The sequence below is a fragment of the Pteropus alecto genome, unplaced genomic scaffold (genome assembly GCF_000325575.1).
Source record: "Pteropus alecto unplaced genomic scaffold, ASM32557v1 scaffold45, whole genome shotgun sequence".
NCBI lineage: Eukaryota > Metazoa > Chordata > Mammalia > Chiroptera > Pteropodidae > Pteropus > Pteropus alecto.
The window spans coordinates 12,327,199-12,345,885 of record NW_006442491.1 but is presented as its reverse complement, the minus strand read 5'-3'; the positions used below and the strand labels follow the sequence as shown (position 1 = coordinate 12,345,885).

The 18,687-nt window shown below is 36.7% G+C and overlaps 1 protein-coding gene and 1 pseudogene across 1 annotated transcript in view; one reads left to right on the top strand and one right to left on the bottom strand.

Moving 5' to 3' along the window:
- Positions 1-18,687, top strand: part of PLCB1 (phospholipase C beta 1) — a 618,667-nt gene that overhangs the window by 499,471 nt on the left and 100,509 nt on the right. Inside the window, exons 21-25 of the mRNA XM_006921600.3 lie at positions 125-224; positions 918-1,022; positions 1,984-2,093; positions 15,967-16,099; positions 18,392-18,445. Coding sequence (XP_006921662.1) covers positions 125-224; positions 918-1,022; positions 1,984-2,093; positions 15,967-16,099; positions 18,392-18,445 — 502 coding nt within the window. The remainder of the gene's footprint in view (positions 1-124; positions 225-917; positions 1,023-1,983; positions 2,094-15,966; positions 16,100-18,391; positions 18,446-18,687) is intronic.
- LOC112471086 lies at positions 10,123-10,241 on the bottom strand (annotated as a pseudogene).

Genomic DNA, 18,687 nt, shown 5'->3' with positions numbered 1-18,687 from the left:
TTAGCTAAGTAGAATTTTCTACTTGGGTTTAGAAAAATGGGGCCCTATTTGAATCACACCTTTCTAATTCTTTTCTGACATAGTTTTTTTCTTGTAACCACATGTATATTTAATGTCCCTATAGGTGGTTCTTCCTTCTCTGGCCTGTCTGAGGATAGCAGTTTATGAGGAAGGAGGTAAATTTATTGGTCACCGGATCTTGCCAGTACCAGCAATTCGGCCAGGTATGGATAGTGTGGTGAGAAAATTTTTATCAAAGTTATAAAGAAAATCATGCCTCTCTTACATGATTATTAAAGAATTATCTGAAAACTCAATGGCTTATAACAAGTGTTTATCTTCATGTTTACAGGTCTGTGGATTGGCAGGGTTTGACTGGACTCAGCCATGTGACTGTGCTTCATGCTGTGGGCTGGTTTAGGACTGTTCCACATGTGTTCATTCAGGGGCCCAGGCTGGAAGGGCAGTGGTACCCATAGTACAGACTTCTCATGGCAACCCACTGGAATGCATAAAGGGAAGCCTGACTTTCCAAGTGCATTTTAAGCCTCTGAATGCACCACATCATTAACATTCCATTGTCCAAAGCAGAGCATATGGCTAAACTCCAAGTCAAGAAATCATGTGTAGAGGATGAATTTGGACTAATAATTCAATCTGTGACATATGGTTTTCGAATTCTCTTTAATGGAGAAAAACATGATTGGAAAGAAGAAAAGTCAGAATGAACATTATTTTCCTGTCTGATGAGAAAATATAATATCACTCAAAACCATGTGGTTAAAATGAGAAAGAAGTGACTTGTTTGTCATCCAAAGTCACCTAAAATAAAACACGTCTATCACATAAATGTTCCTGTGTTATAGCTAACATTGTGAAGAAAATATGTGATACTCAGTATTATTGTCACCCTCTAGGCTATCACTACATCTGTCTGAGGAATGAGAGGAACCAACCTCTGACGCTACCAGCTGTCTTTGTCTACATAGAGGTGAAAGACTATGTCCCAGATACATATGCAGGTAAACAACTCAACTCAAAGGCCTATTTCCATCCGGGGTCATCCATATTTTTCTGAAAACGGAGGCAGAAATTCTGACCTCAGAATCACCTCTATTTTGTTTATATGTTTAGAAGGTAAATTACTCAAGCCTTTATGAATAATTTTTAACTTAATTTAGTTCAACTGCCAATAAAGTATTGAGCATATTTATCCACCGGTAGATAGTATTATTTTCATAGGCCTAACGCTTTCTAAACCATGCTACCTGTTACTATAGAGTCTATCTAGGTCTGTGCAATTAATTTGCCTTGAGCCAGTTTTAGAACCCTGATTCTTTTCATGTGTAGACTGTAAGTTTAGAGGAATTAACTTATGATGCCGTCAACCAGGAGCCATAAATTTAAATGCTTATAGTGTTAAGTGGCCTGGGTGTAATATACTAGGGAGTGGTGAAGACTATGGCAAATTAGAGTACATGCCCCATCCAAAGATGATAGCCATCACTCGCATCAGCTAGACAGTGCATGTGCTAATGAGACCTGGATTGCCAAATCTTTGGGTTGTTTCAACAATCTGGAAAGCAGGTTTTTTATGTCAGATGTCTCCATTATGAAACACCTTTTGGGCCAAGTAGAACAAGTGTGTGGGCCATTGCTGGAAAATGGATGGAACCCTCAAAAAGAAACAAAAGAATCTGGAGTACTGAGACATCCTAATTTGGAGCCTGTCGAGTTTGGCTCTCAGAGCTGACCTCCTTTGATTTCTCTCTTACTGAAGTTTTAGCAAAGGGTCCTGACTATTGTCCATTTCCAAAATGTTGGATGGATGAGTGGATAGTTAGATTGGTAGATAGAAGAATAGAAGATGGATGATAAATTGTTGAATGGATGGTTGAGTAGATGGATGAAGAATGGATGGATGGAGGATGGGTAATCAATACCACTAGGATCTTTGACCTAAAATGTCTCTTCCCTATTTAGATGTGATTGAAGCTTTGTCAAATCCAATTCGATATGTAAATCTGATGGAGCAGAGAGCTAAGCAACTGGCTGCTTTGACACTGGAAGATGAAGAAGAAGTAAAGAAAGAGGTGAGAGGGTATTTTAATCTTATGCATGGCACTAAGCATGATTTCCACACTTAGTTGCTGGCTGTGCCTATGTAACATCACACCTCAGGAGAAAGAAAATAGCACATTGAAAAAAACATTTTGATGGAGTTTGGCACCATCTTGCAAAACATCTAGATGGTTGATTGAGTTTTTTCATGTTTCATTCTCTTGTGGCATTCTGGGGCCAATAGCAGTGTCTTATTTTGTGACTACATTAAACAGCACATATCTTGTTGTTTCAGATGAAAGTTTCTAGATGATTTCATATTGATTAAGGGTGATTAAGGAACTTAGAAAAGAAGGTGATCATCGACTCATTTAGTATTTTCCTTTGTCTTAAATTTAAAGTGCAGAATTTTTAAAGTGTTTTGTGATTTCTTACAATACATAAAGTACTTAACACAATACTCATGTGGGTAGTATGGGCCATAAAGTGTTTACTATTATTATTATATTGGATATTTATGTATTAAAATATATATTCCCAAAATAGTTGGCATGTTTTTCTAAATTACATGTCATAATGTAAAGAATTATTAAGGGAGGATCTAGGAATATTAGAAGTGAAGTTTAAAAATATAAAGCCTCTGTAGACTGGTGATCCTTTGGTTTTCAAAAAAGTGAAATATAATTGAATGATTATTCGAGGTGACACTAATAGTAAAAAATAGTGATAAAAATTAGCTATTTTATATATCATTTGAATATTCTGAGGATTAATTCAGAGAAAAAGAAAAAATGGGAAATCTTGAAAATTACTTGGATAACTATAACTAATAGCAAGTCCATTTAAGTTGATATTATTTAGTAAATAGTCTTTTTTCTTATTCTGAAAGAAACCTAGATTTATCATAGAAAATTTTAAAAATACAAATGAGAAAAGAAAGCCCCAAAGATATTACCTGTAATTCAAACATCCAAGCCACGCAGATATAACACTGTAAAGATGGGGAGCATACATAGCCAGTCTTATTATGTACAATTATTACTTTTTTGTAAAATGGAATAGAATTCACAATCGGTATTTTTACCTTTTTTATTTTCACTTAATGCAAATATTTTCCATGTTAATAATAATCTTCTCTGATACGACTTTTAATGACTTGATGGTCTTCTGTTATATAGCTATACCATAATTTATTTCTAATTCCCTATTATTGGATATTTGGAATGCTTCACATTTTAAACAGATCTTCAGTGAGCATCATGTAAATACATTTTTGAACACATCTATGATTACCTTGTTTTTTATATAGAATTTTAGAAATTTTTTATCTAAGATGTTGAATTAATAGAACATGAGAAAAAAATGAAACAAAGAGAGAAAATGAAATGAAAGGAAAGGAAAATATTTAACCTTAGAGTAAAATTTTCCAGGCTCTTATTTACACTACAGGCAACATATCCTGTAAAACCAATAGATACATCCTCCTCTATGTTGAAATTTCAAGTGAGACTGGAAAGTTTTATAAATAATGCTTTTTTGTGGTATGCATTAAATGAGGTTATAGGACATTTTTACACTGCCAGAAAATTATACCTAATGGTAGATATGAATATATTTCTAGAGTTCTTTGCTCCTCTAATATCTTGGCATGTACAGAGGGAAAAAAGAAACAATAAAACAAACAAACAAACAAAAAGCACTTGAATTTTGAGGGATTAGTCTAAGCAGTGCTTGTACAGGGCCCACAGAAGAAGGTATCTTTACATGCTCCAAGCAGATGCCATTGGTGTCCTGGCCAGCTCTCCTTTGCAGGCCTGCTGCAGGAGTGGGCTGCTAAGGGCTCACAGCTCCAGACCTCTCTAGAAGACAGTCCAGGGTGATAGGAGCCACCTCACCTGGAGGTGCCTGGCAGGTTATTCCTGGAAGGGGGTGACCCATGCCCAGTGACTGAAAAATCAGGGGAATAACAGCCCAGGTCCCTTGGTTCTGGGTGGGCAACTTCTGTGCTGCAATTCGCTCTCCCAAGTCCCCTCGATTCCCTGGATGGGATCAGACTGATGGGATCCAGCAGAGAGCACATTTCAGCTTAGCTTCTTCCCTTGTCTTACCCTGCCTTCCTCACTTCCCTATGATTTTCTCTTGAGAACATTTTCTCAATAAATCATGTACTCAAGAATCCCTGTGTCCAATTCTGTTTATAGGGAACCTGACATGTGAAATAGCTGTGGTATTATAATTAAATGCAAAAACAAGTGCCCTTTCTGATTTTTCTGTTTGGGAACTACATTTTAAATGTTTGACAATAGTCACACCTGTGATTCTGGTGTTTCTTCAGCGATAATAGAACTTTTTTCCTTCCAATAGCCTTTGAGAAGATTAAGTAAAACTAGAGAAGTCAGTGAATTTCCCATTTTGCTCATATAGACACCAATATGAAATTGAAGACTCTCCTTAGAAATCCACCAAAAGCTCTGACACTTTTCTTCTACCTGCTTTAGCTTACTACCATATTTAATAAAATATAATTCAAAGTAAAGATAATTTATGTTGATATAAATAAATTACTATTAATAGCATCCTTCTGATTTCTTTAAAGAGAAAACAGGATTCTCTTTAATCAATGGGATGTATTTTATTTTCTAAGAAATAGAAGTTCAAAGGGTACATTTTCAAAAAAAACGGGTATTGTCACTGTTTAGAAACAATACTTTTTATATCATCGACTTCTACCCATTCATTGGCCAAGTCCTCCAAAGTAAGCACTCACTTGAAGTGAGCTTTTCAAGACACCAGCAGTTTTAGCTTACATAGTGCAACAACTGAGGTAAAAAGTCTCATAATGGGAAATTTTGCTGATGGTGTCTCAGAGAGACTATTTCTCTCACGATTGCGAAAAATGTCACTCTGAGGAATGGAAGACTTAGGGCCTTTGAGACTGCAGGATTCTTGACATTGCCATTCTTTCAAAGCCTTATCTTTGCACCAGACACCACATTCAAAAAGCTATTTGGGAAGAGTACAACATTAATGGAAATGAAAAATGCAGACGTAGATTTTTAAGCCAACTTTGTTTTGGTTTCTCCTCTAAAAACAAAGACCAGAAAGGATTTTCAATAAATGTATAATGGTTAAACTTAGAGAAAATTTGGACATTTTCAGTTTTAGAAATAATTTAAAGCCATTGACTCACTTAGATTCCATATGGTCTAACAGAGAAAATACATTTTTTTCCTTTGAAATGTCTAAACCCTTAACGGACCTCATTTTTGAAACTCAAGGAAAAAAGTATTTGCCTTTTCCTAACGCTAGGAAAGAAAATTCATTTCACACCTTTGAACACCAGTATGCCCTTTATCTTGTCTTACAGTAACATAAGTTTATTTGAATGAGGCCACTGAAAATAAGTAGCTGTGGTTTTCTCAGAAGAAAATTCTATCTAGGACATGGCAGGCACTGGAGACACTATTTTAGCAACAAAGACTTTTTTAGGAGAATCCTTTTAACTTGGTAGTTATAAAGGTCATTTCTATTTGAAAATTAAAGACTTCATTGGACTACAAAATATTCCCTGCTTTGTAATAGTCTAATAAGTTATCTTTATAGAGTAATTTGCAATCCAAATAAATTGGAAAGTTGAAAATTCCCTCATGCTTTTAACAATAAACATCCATTTCAGACCATGTGAAAAGATATATAAAATATATATGATATATGTGTATTACATATATATGTGTATATATATCTGTTAGAAGTTAAGGGATAATAGAGAGTTGAGTTTCTGGATTTATTTTTTCTCTTTTAAAGTGGTCATCTAGGGTGGTGGGTTGGTAAAGTGAGGAAAGTCGCTTAATATGAATAATAAGAAAGGCTTTATAATATGTATAGCTATTTCTCTAAATAAAAGGTCATATAAAAATTTAAAAACAATAAACGAAAGAAAAACAATAAACAAAAGAAGTACAAAAGCCTCTCAGTGATCTTGCAGATATTATTAAAAATGTTGGTGTATGTCCTTCTGGCATGTCTTCTATTGTGTGTGTATGTATATATATATATATACATACACACACATATACATATACATATATCTATGCATTAACAAAATTTCTTAATTTTGAAAAAATGTTTTACAGCCCCAATACTTAAATATGGCTATAGAGACGCCTAATGAGACATCAGTAACACTTTTTATTTTCTATTTTATATTTTCAAAATATTCTATATTCTATTTTCAAAATATTCTATATTCTATTTTCAAAGGGAAAAAAATTACTAGCCAATGTACTGATTACAAAATTATTTGATAACATTAATTTCTAAATGCACGCTTTGAACATGACTTGTTTTAGAATATTTCAAAATATTCTATATTTAGAATATTTCAAAATATTCTATTTTCAAAATATGCCTGTAAAGGGAAAAAAATTACTAACCAATGTACTGATTACAAAATTATTTGATAACATTAACTTCTAAATGCACTGTTTGAACATGACTTGTTTTAGCACACCAAGGAATGGAGAAAAAATAAATGCAATTAACAAATACTGAATACTTACTATGTACTGGCACTGTTGTAAACCTTTTAATGTATTAACACATTTAAGTCTTAAAACATCCATATGTCTTAATTATTATTATTATTCCCATTTTTAATAAAATGCTGATCCTGACTCAGTGGGTCTGGGGTAGGGCCCGAGGCTCAGAAACTCTATAACAAGCCCCGGGCTATGGGATAATGCTATTCGGTGAGGACACATTGAGTAGCATGGGTTTACACTACATCACATCACACATGTACCTCAGTAACAAAACTAATTCTCTAGTAACAAGCCCTTAAGCCCTCCATTCACCTTTCTGTCTTCTATAGCAGGTTACCTGGACGACTGAGCACAGCATATAAGACCTTTACCTTAAATAATAACATCCTTTGAACTGAACTTTCTATTGAATCAAATGTCAAGATTTCCCCCCTTTAAATCACTGGATATTATCAGAGCTCTTTCTAAAATAAGTTAGGCTTATGTATGTGGGTTCTATTTAATTAGTCTGTACACTGGCTGTTGGCCAAAATATGTATCGCCCAAATCAAAACTTCCAAGACACAAAGGCTACATTCATTCACCAAGCATTCATTTCCATCCTTGGGGAAAGTTATGATCTAAGACAGAGCACAGGCATACCTCGGAGATATTTCAAGTTCGATTCCAGCCCACTGCAGGTCATAATCTTTTTTGTTAATGAAGGACTTGCCTTCAGTTTGTAAAAACAAAACAAAACAAAACACAATGCCTGTGAAGCACAATAAAGCAAAACACGATAAAATGAGATATGCCTATAACTGATGCTCCAAACTTTGCTTAGCTCTTGAGGCCAAAATTTCTGTTCTCAAGAGTTTCCTCTGTCATCTGCATGTGTATTACACAAGTGCAGGTGTGTGAGTGGTCTTTACATCATTTTGATGTTGAAAAGGAAGGGTCGTTTGATAATACTAAAATTTTATTTATTCCAAGAGGCTTACTCTTTAAGTTGTCAGACTTGTGTGTTCCTGTAAGTGAAGTGAAATTTATCATCTAAAATAATTTGTTTCCTAATTCAGTGTATGGCACAATGGACAGTTTCAGTGGGATTTGATTATTCGAAAAGAAAAAGTCCTATGGTCTGCTATGAATTTCACCAGTAAAATACCCCAACAGCAAAAATCCAAGGTGATACTCTCATAAAGTACTTAACTCTATGAGGCTTTGGATGTCATTTAATTTTTTCCAAGACAGAGCTTGATACTTCATCTGTGGTTCAAGAATTTGGTGATATAATCAAAGATGAGGTTTACAGGTCACTTTGGATTCTCTTTAAATGAAAATCTTTCTCCTCAAATAATAATTTAACAAAGTACCAATTTATAGAAACGATAATTTCTCAGAGTCCTCAAAGTTCGAAGCATTCAATAAAGAAGAGAAAATTTGCCTTTTAGGAGATGGTCTTTATATAACAACACTGTCCTTTTCATTTCTATATGGATTTGTAGTTTGCAAGCCACTTTTACTGGATGCCCTGGATAAAACTGGAACCTAATTAGGACAAACCTATAGTTCCCATTTTTAAAAGAGGAAATGATTGCTTGTAATGGTAGAGTGACTTGCCTAATATCAATAGCCAAAAAATGGAGAAATTCGGGTCTTTTAAAATGGGATATCAAGAGAAAACCCTACATTTACTTGAGTTGAAACTACTCAAAGATTGGTTCAATTCCCCCGCTTTTACAAACTTCTGCCATAACAATTTTTTATACGTCAAGGGATTCTAACGAGGGGCTTCAGTTTCATCTGCCTAAAACAGTGATGAATCTAGAAACTTCAATGCTGTCATCCATGCCGTGCCCAATACCATAGGGATTTTACAAATGTAACTCTCAATGACAAAATGTTCCACTCTGCTTTAGAGCAGAGCTTTTCCAATTTTAATGTGCATGTGACTAACATGGGGATCTTGTTACACTGCAGATTCAGATTTAGTGGGTCTGGAACAGGGCACAAAATCCTGCATTTCTAAAAAGCTTTCAGGTACTGTTGCTGCTGCTTCTGGCCTATGGACCATATTTTGAGTAACAAGGCTCTCAGACTTTAGCATGTGTCAGAATCATTTTGCTTCTTGAAACAAAAATTGCTGGGTCCCACCCTCAGAGTTTCTGATTTAGTAGGTCTGGAGTGGACCCAAGGGTTGCATTTCTAACAAGTTTATAGTAACGCTAATGCTGTTTGTCCAGGGACCACACATTGAGAACCATTGCTTTGGAGGACTGCATCTGTTTCTCACAAGTATGTGGCTCTCCCTTGATGAAAGCCACTAATTCGACCCTCTCTAACATGTCAGCTGAATCACAGAAACCCAGGAAGGGCTCCAGGAGAAACTCTTTTCTCTGGAAATTGTCCAGAATCTGCTCTATGGGTCACTGGCAACGGTCTCTGCCACATGATTTGTCTTAATTAATTTGAAATATACGTTCTCACAAAATGAATGTAAAGGGCAGTTGGTCTACATTCTCTTTAAAAGAGGAATCCATGATTTATGTAATGAACTGCAAAAAGTTCATTTCTGCTGACTTCTTGGAGACTGTATAAAAATATTCCTAATAAAGTTGGTAGGAATGGTAATCTCTCCCTAAATAAACTACTGCAATTATGAGTCAAATGCAGATTTTCTAGCTACAGACAACAAAAACAGCAGCATCTTTATTCTTTTCATTCATTCAAAAAAATTTTTCCTCATTTTGGCATAACATTTGGTGAATCTTTAGTTACAGGACTTTTGTCATTAATTATACATCTATTGATTATACATGAGCAGAAAATAAAATGTGGATTTATTCATTCATTCATTTATTCAATACATTTTTTTTTAACATGACTCTGTCAATTACCATGCTAGGCACTATGTGAATATGTAATTATGAGAAAAATCAGATATTCTCATAGATCTTACAGTCTGGAGAGACTGACATTGATAAAAATTCATATACGTCCATGTTAGCTTGCAGCTGTCATTACTGTTTCAATAGACCATGTGAATGCTGATGATTTCTTGACATGGCCATTCTATGGTGTCTCAATTGGATCCATGTTTCAGTTACTGCTGGGAGAACATGCTGGGTATTAATCGCAATAAAAGCCAAAATCATTTTACTTGGTAAATGTTAATCAAGAAGCTTTAAAAGCTGAAGTCAACAGATGAATTTATTCATCTCCTTAAAACTGTCTTTTGCTTCTAACTCATCCTGATAGATTTCAAAATAGAGGAGTTTTGCCATATTTTATTATGAAAGCGTTCAAACATACACAAACATTGAAAGAATTGTACAATGAACATCTAAATATCAGTCTCCTGGATACACAGTTAAAATGTCAGTGTGTTTGCTTTATTGCATATATTTGCATCTATCCATCCCTCTTTCCATTCATTATTCCATCTTACTTTTTTTTTTTTTAGGCTAGGCAACCCTTGGTTGACCTCATGGATTGCAAGGACCTTGTCAGCTTACAATCCCTTATTTTTTATTTTTTATGCCTACAGCACCTGGTCTTCCTAGGTGGTCTCCCATTCAAGTACTAACCATGCCCGACCCTGCTTAGCTTCCGATTTTAGACGGGATCGGGCTCGTTCAGGGTGGCATGGCCATAGACTTCCATTTTACTTTTTGATGCATTTCAAAGTAGATTGCAAATACTAGTATATTTCATCTCTAAACACTTCAGAATGCATACGCCAGCATACAGTTTTTACAAGTGATCTGAATTTCTTAGAAATATGGGGCAGATACATTATCTTATTTCATTCAGCTAATAGAATTTAAGGTACAAATTGTACATGCTCTTGAGGGAAAGACTAGTCTGACAAAGCCACACTCACTGCCCACATTTGTCCCAAGCAGACTGGATTTCTGCATGATGAATGAGTCTCGCCCAGAATATTCTGGAAAACCTCATGGCCTTACCCCTAAGCCAGCTGGTGTCCCAACCAAGATGCTGCCACCCTAACCACCACATGGAAGTGACTGCACCTTTTAGATGACTCAGGCAAGGATAGCATGACCCAACACTTCCAATAGCTCAGTCACACATCTGGTATTGGGAAGACCATTTACTTATCATATTAACCACTTAACTAAATTCCTCAAATTCTAGTTCTCTATTGCTTGATCACTTGATCCATATTTTTAGTGCCCAGGATGGAAATCTTTTTAATTAACATACCAAATGCAATCTTCTCTTTCTATAAAACTTGTTAAAATGGCCTTCCCAGTTATTCCTTTACTGAACCACTTGTAATATATCTTAAAGGCACTTCTGTTTGTTTATTTATTTATTCATTCATTCATTTGTTTTTTTAAATTAAATTTGTCATTTATTTTTGAAATAGGAAGGATATTAATATTAATAAAATTTTGGCTTTAAGAAGTCCACAATTCCGTGTTTTAAGGGAAAATGTTGTAATACTTTCATTTAGCCACAAGAGGGCAGGGACCTACTTCTGCTGTAGTTAATTCTGCACATTTGTCTCTATCAGCCAAGCAAAATCTACTGCAACTAAAATACTAGCTTCTGAAATTTCTTTCCTTGAAATTTGTTTAATTGGATTCTAAGAGCCTCTCCACTAAACTGCAAAACTTACATTTCTAGTTCTTTGATTTCTATCATAATTTTTAGTTTGATGTGAAACTATTTCATTCTTATTTTATTCAAACTCTTAAAAAAGAGCATTTAGAATAAAGTCACAAGTATTGAATTCCACTGATTCTTTTGAGTGGGACAAGGAATTTTGTTTTTGCTTTTCAGCTCTTATATTCATAGAGCAGGATTTATTCAATCTTTCATCGATGATATTAAAATTTTAATTATAGTATTGTACTACCATAGGTGCTTTTTCTGTTTTGCAGCTCTTATATTTAACTGTTTTATTTAAGTGGGTTAACTTTTTATATGTGAATACCTTTTTAGTGCAACAGAGTAAACTCTTTGAGAATGATGTTTACGTTTATACATCTCTGTATCTCAGCAACAAATTAAGTTGCTATGTGGCTCCTTCAGCTGCTGTTATAGAAAGCAGAATGAAATAGTGCAGCAGAAAAATTCAGGCTTTAGGTCATACCACATTTTTAAACACCGGTCCTGCTTCCTGTGACCTCTAGCAAGTGACACGGCTTTAAATAAAAAGTCTTTAACAATGCATCCAAGTTATTTGCTTTATAATGGAGGTAAGAGTGCTGCCTACCCTGACCTGTGGTGATGAAGCCGGAGCACGTCACAGTGTCAAGCACACCGGTGATCTACAGCTGCTTTGATTATCAATCTCCATTAGGGACATGTCAGTTAAAATTTGTACATACTGCCCTTAGTTAGCAAAATATTTTAGCCATCAATCTAATATATTTGCCATTATAGACTCTCGCTTAACTAATAAAGAAAGTTTGTTTCCACAAGATCATAAGAAGCCCCTGACAAGTGTCAAACTATACACAAAGGAACCCCAGATTCCTCAGTCCCAGCATTCAGTGTCCTCCTTACCCCCACCCCTCCACCTTTGTTCAGCCACTGAGGTGAGGAGGTGGGAGTGGTGGGCTGCAGACCAGCTGCGTTTCCAGCACACCCCTTTCCCTTCGGCGGTGCTGTGGGTGCTTTGCTCGCCTGGCACAATCCCAGAATCCCAGGCAAATTCTGCTCCTCTGAACAGAGTGTACAGATGGGCAGCTTCTGCGCCAAAGGGATGGAAGCTGTGCTTTGTTTGGCCTCTCAGTGATTAAAAATTGGGAATGTTCATAAAAACTCGTTTTCCCATTTTCCTCTAATCCTAGACACTTAGAGTGGCAACTGCCCCCTTTAGAGGAGCTGCCCCACTAGCTCTGGGCATGGACAGCCTCATGTTTGCATTAAATCTAGCCCCCTTTTATCATTTCTATCATCTTTGTGAACTGCCTACTAATGTATGGTTTGAATGGTGTCCCCTTGGATTGTGCGATGCAGCCCACCCTCCCTGGGGGTATCTTCAGATATGACCCCTGGATTAAGCATTTCTTCAAAGCTTACCTCAAAAATGCAGCACCAGACCTTGGTGATCTCTTCTTCCTCAGTTTTAACTATAATGTGTTTGTATGTTTACTCAACATTTATTGATTTAAAAAATAGATACATATTTGAATTTATACATTATGTCAGTGTCTGGCATGTAGAGGCTCTGTCTTAAATATTTTTGATAAGTAGAGATTTATTTTTCCTTCATTTTGATTCAAGTTGATGATGGAATTTGGTTTCCCAAATGCATACAAGCTACATGGAATGTCTGCAGGCCTAATACAAGGCAAAAAAAAGCTGACTGGATTCATTTTGCACACCTCCAGCAACTAATCCCTCAAGACACTAACTTTAGTTGCCGAAAAGAAGCCATGTGATTACCTTATGGAAGCTGGCTTTCCATCGCCTCCATTCTTTCCTCCATCAAAGTTTTATTTTCCTCTTATCTTCCAGAGGACTAATTTAAGCCAGTTGTCACATTGGAAAGAATCTGGATCATTTCCCACATGGTTCTAGATACCAACCTGGATATAAATGAGGAAGGTCAGATGCCCACAGAACAAGGGCACATTTCTTCCCTGTTTCAAAAGCAGCTGGGTTTGACCCCCTATAGGCAAGCCCCTCAGGGGAGACTGGGAAGCTGTCCTGTGTTCAAGTCAGAGGACCAGCCCCGGAAGGCGACATCTCTAATGACCTAGTGCTCTTTCCAGCATTCCCTTTGCTTCAATCCCTCCTGTACAGTATAAATGCTCTTCTTTTATGAAGTTTGTGGCCAAACGTATATGATATTTCAGTCTTCTCAAGCGTCTCCCACAAACCTAAATGAGTATAGAGAAGCAGTTGTATAGGGGCAGAATAGAAGCCACTGTGTTCTGGCCCAAAGTGGGAATGGGGGCTGTGTTGCCCAATCTGATTTTCCAAGAGAAGCAAGAAATACATTTTTTTTTAATGTAAAATCTTCTGGATTTAAAAATTTGGCAACAGCGAGCAAGCTAAAGAAAACATTTCCATGCACTCTGTTTGGACGCTAAGCCTCCAGGTTGCAATTTCTTGCTGAACAAAAAAATATGCAATTTCTCCCCTTGGCATAGTGATTTTAGGGAGAAATTTCTTGATGGATGTAACTAAATAATAACTACACAAGAACTCATCCATTGAAAGTGGCTATTTTTCAAAAAACAGGGCTCTACATAGTAGTGACTTCTACGGACGCCGAGGTTACCGGTGTCAGTTCCTGCCTCCCCCACTTGACTTCCCACCACTGTCACAGGCCTCACAGCTTCTACCTCAGTGCCACCAGCACTGAGCAGGCCATGGCAGATAAGCAGAGATTATTTGTGGAATTAAACTAAGTTCTGCCATCACACAAAGCGGTTTTGGAGCTCATGTTTTAAAGATGCTTTGGGGGACAAATTGAAAGCTACTTGTGACAATCAGTGTCATTATTTTCCCTCTCATCTTATTTTTTATAAAAATGTTATCGTATGACAATCTGCTGTCTGTAATTACATGACAAAATGTCACAACATTGGACTTCAAATGACTTCTGGCTATTTCCTCCTATACATTTTTTAATGTACTACAAAGTAGAACATCAGCGTAGCCTCAGTGTCAGTAAAATCTGCCATGGACCTGGAAGGCAATTTTAAGAAAAAGGTTGCAGAGCATTTAGAGCATTGAAAAGTATCATTGAAATGGTACGTAATTACTGTGACAATCATGTTATAAAGATCAACATTAATTCAACAAACGTTTCTTAAACATTCACTCTGTACAGGGCACAATGGACTCGTTGCTGGAAGGGATAGAGTAGAGATTTCATAAGTTTCAATGCATTTATTATTATTATTCACTGGTAGTGTTGTACAAGCTTCAATGCTTTTATTTAATTATTTAACACATATATTTAACTGTGCCTGGAACTATTCTAAGAACTTTATGAATATTAACTTTTGTGATCCTCTAAAACAGCAGTCCCCAACCTTTATGGCACCAGGGACCGGTGCTCCAATGAGAATCTAATGCTTAATGATCTGAGGTGGAGTTGAAGCGGTGATGCTAGCACTGGAGAGGGTCTGCAAATACAGATGAAGCTTCGCTCGCTCACCCGCCACTCACCTCCTGCTGTGCAGCCCAGTTCCTAACAGGCCATGAACTATACCGGTCTGTGGCCTGGGAATTGGGGAACCCTGCTCTAAACAATTTTACAATATAGATGTTATATTCCCCAGGATATACATATAGTCATCTATAAAGAGGAAGAAACTGAAGTATAGTGGCCAGAATGCAAACCCAAGCAAGTCTGGCTCCAGAATTTGTGCTAGTAACCACCATATCAGTAAGCTACTGCTGCATAACAAACAACTCCCAAATTTAGTGGCTTACGCCACTATTATTTTTCATGATTCATTTGGTCAGCTAGGCAGTCCTGCTGTGCACGTGGTCAGCTGGGGCTGCTTGATCTGGGACATAGGCTGTGATGCTAGCGTTGGGGAGCAGCTACAAATACAGATGAAGCTTGGCTCGCTTGCCTGCTGCTCACTTCCTGCTATGCAGCCCAGTTCCTAACAGGCCATGAAATATACCGGTCTGTGGCCTGGGATTTGGGGAACCCTGCTCTAAACAACTTTACAATATAGATGTTATATTCCTTTACAATATAGATGTTATAGGATATACATATAGTCATCTATAAAGAGGAGGAAACTGAAGTATAGTGGCCAGAATGCAAACCCAAGCAAGTCTGGCTCCAGAATTTGTGCTAGTAACCACCATATTAGTAAGCTACTGCTGCATAACAAACAACTCCCAAATTTAGTGGCTTACGCCACCAACTATTATTTTTCATGATTCATTTGGTTAGCCAGGCAGTCCTGCTGTGCACATGGTCAGCTGGGGCTGCATGATCTGGGACATCCTTGCCTCGATGATTGAGCTCTCCACCACATGGTCTCTCAGCCTCTATTGCTGGAGCAGGGGTCTGAGAAAGAGAGGGAAAATTCACAAGTGCCTTTTCAGTTCTCTGCTTGCATCAAGTTTGCTATGTTCTCATTTGACCAAAGCCAATCACGTGGTCAGGTCCAAAGTCAATGTGGGAGGCTCTACCTAAGGGCATGGTCCTAGGAAGGCATGCAAATTGGGGTCTTTTGTAAAATTAACCTACCACAGTCATGGTTCAACACCATGCTGCTTTTACCGTGTTTTCCAAACAGTTTCAAATTTGACATTTCAGACTCCAAACGAATTGTGAAAATGCTATCAAATGTAGCCTTATTGAGTTAGGAAGGTAATAAAAGAACAGTAAGAAATGTGGAAAATAAAGGTATGTTTATGATTTTAGGCTGATCCTGGGGAGACACCGTCAGAGGCTCCAAGTGAAGCCAGGACAACTCCAGCAGAAAATGGAGTAAATCACACTACATCCCTGGTACCCAAACCACCTTCTCAGGCTCTCCACAGCCAACCTGCTCCAGGTAAACATTAGAGAGACAGCTGTACAACATGACTAAGAGCCTTTAGTTTATTCATGCTGCTGAAGGAGATAGCATGATTCAGTTAGCTAAAGCATCACATGAGCAAAGGTGTATGGACTTAGGAGGGCTCCAGAAAAGTGTGATGAAGGAATGAATGAATGAGTGAATGAACGAATGCCAAGAAAGACACATAAATGCTCATCTGGCTCTGCTGATAAATTATAAAACCACAATAAAGTATCGCCCATGTTTCCCACGTCTTTATTTAGTGATAGATTATGGTATGACCCATCTGCTGGCAGGGTGTGTGAAGAGTTCTTCAAACATCATTTAAACAGCTATGCTTTAGAAGCACATTCTTAGTTCTACCTCACTCAGTTATGTCTCTGCAAGAATTCCTTTCCATCTTTCTCCAATTTCCTTTTCAATACCTTGAGTGTCTACCATAAGCTGAACTCTTCATATTGATTATCTCATTTAACTCGTATAATAGAATCTGTCTATGAGGCTAGATTCTAATATTGTCCCCATCGTGAAGATGAATAAACTGCAGTTTTGTGATGACATAGTACTTCCTGAAGGCCACATAGCTAGTGAAGAGTGAAGTCAGGACGGACATAGTTCTCTATGATCCTAAGATTCTTGCTTTTAGCTTCTATGCTCTTACTAAAGCAACACTCATGCCTCACTTCTCAGGAAAACCCTTTGATTTCTATGCAGCTAGCTTTGACAGTTAATCTAAGACTACTTTAGGCAGTTATCTTTCGTATGCATGTCTCCAGTGGATGGTAGAGTTCCCGGATTAGGCTTCAGTTGGATGTTTCCTTTGCAAAGAGCTGAGGAATAACATGTACTCAATAACTTTTTGTCCAATTGGTTAAAAAAGTGGAAGGGGAAAGAATTTCCTTCTATGAAAATATGACTTCATGTCTCCTCCCTTTCTTGTCATGCCAGTGCATAGTAATGATGAAATCCAGATCTTTTATTTAGGAGGGGAGGGTTTATTTTTCATGGGGGTAATGAGACTTTGAAAAGAACAAATCATATTAAGTCTATGTTAGATGTGACTGTGGCCTAGGCTTTTAAGAAGGTTATTGAGATCAGTAATCATAAGATGATTTGATCATAAGCGAGAAGTGATATTTTTACACGAAATCTTATATACCAAATATGAACATTTTGAGCGCTTCTGGAATATAAATCAGTCATTTAAATATGTAAGTAAATGTAGTCTTGTGCTTTTGAAAGGAAAAGAGAATTTAGACTTTTAGCATTTGGTTTTTTTAACTTGCGGTTTTGAAATAATTTGACATACAGACCCATACTTCAAATGGCACAAATACATTGCAAAAATGATTTCCTCTTTTCTAGTGTTAACATCTGTCAGAATCATGGTGCAATTGTCAGACCAGGAAATTAACACAGACACAATACCTCGAATTGAACTTCAGGCCTTGTTTGAACTTCACCTGCTTTTCACTAATGTCCTTTTATCGTTCCAGGTTCCAACTCAGGATCTCACACTGTATTTAATTGTTATGTCTCCTTATTTTCTCTTTATCCATGACAATCTCTCTGTCTTATCTGTCTCTATTTATCATGACCTTGACACTTTTGGAGTACCAGTTAGTTATTTTGTAGAATGACTCTCGATTTGAGTTGGCTTGACATTTTCTCATGATTAGATTGAAGTTACACATTTTGGGCTAAACATCACATATGAGGGGTACCTGATATTGGTATGTCTCATCATTGGCGATTCCAGATCACTTGGTTAAGGTGGTAATGGCCAGGTTTCTCCACTGAAAGTTATGATTTTCTCCTTTATAGTTAATGTGTGTCTTGAAGAAGGTATGTTTAGACTCTAAATATCGTGTTTCCCCTTAAACTTTTGCCCAGTGATTTTGGCATCCACCAATGGATCTTGCCTACGACAATTATTACTGGCAACAGTTAAGCATTTGATTTTTAAATGACCACTTGCCATTCCTGATTTTGCCAAAAGGTGGCACTAGCACTGCCTAAACTGAATCGGCTGACAGTTTTGAATCAAAGTGGAGGAATGGCCTTTCTCTATAAATGGAGCGTATAGTCACATTTAATTATGTTTAACTCAAAGTAAAAAAAAAAAAAATGAAGACATTTCTTATGAGTTTTTGTGATAATTTTCTCCCAAAATTTGTAATTTCTTCATGAAAAGATTTAGACTCAACGGCCAAACATTGTTATTTTACAGGAAGAACAAAATTTAAAAAGTTAAAACAGGCTACTTATTTTATGTTTTTATTTTAGGTTCTGTAAAGGCACCTGCCAAGACAGAAGATCTTATTCAGAGTGTTTTAACAGGTAAATACCACTCCTTCCCTATGGAATTTGGTGGCTGAATATTATAGAGTGTATTTGGAGGAAAGGAGATCTCCATTTATCTCTGAAAAATAGCATCATTAATATTTCTTCTCTAAAATATCTACAAATATACAGTCCTAGTTGAGGCCATATTACATGATATGGTCACAGAGAAATAACTATATTTGTCAGATAGGATCCTATTGGTGTAAAAATAATATAATTTTACAAGATATCTGTTT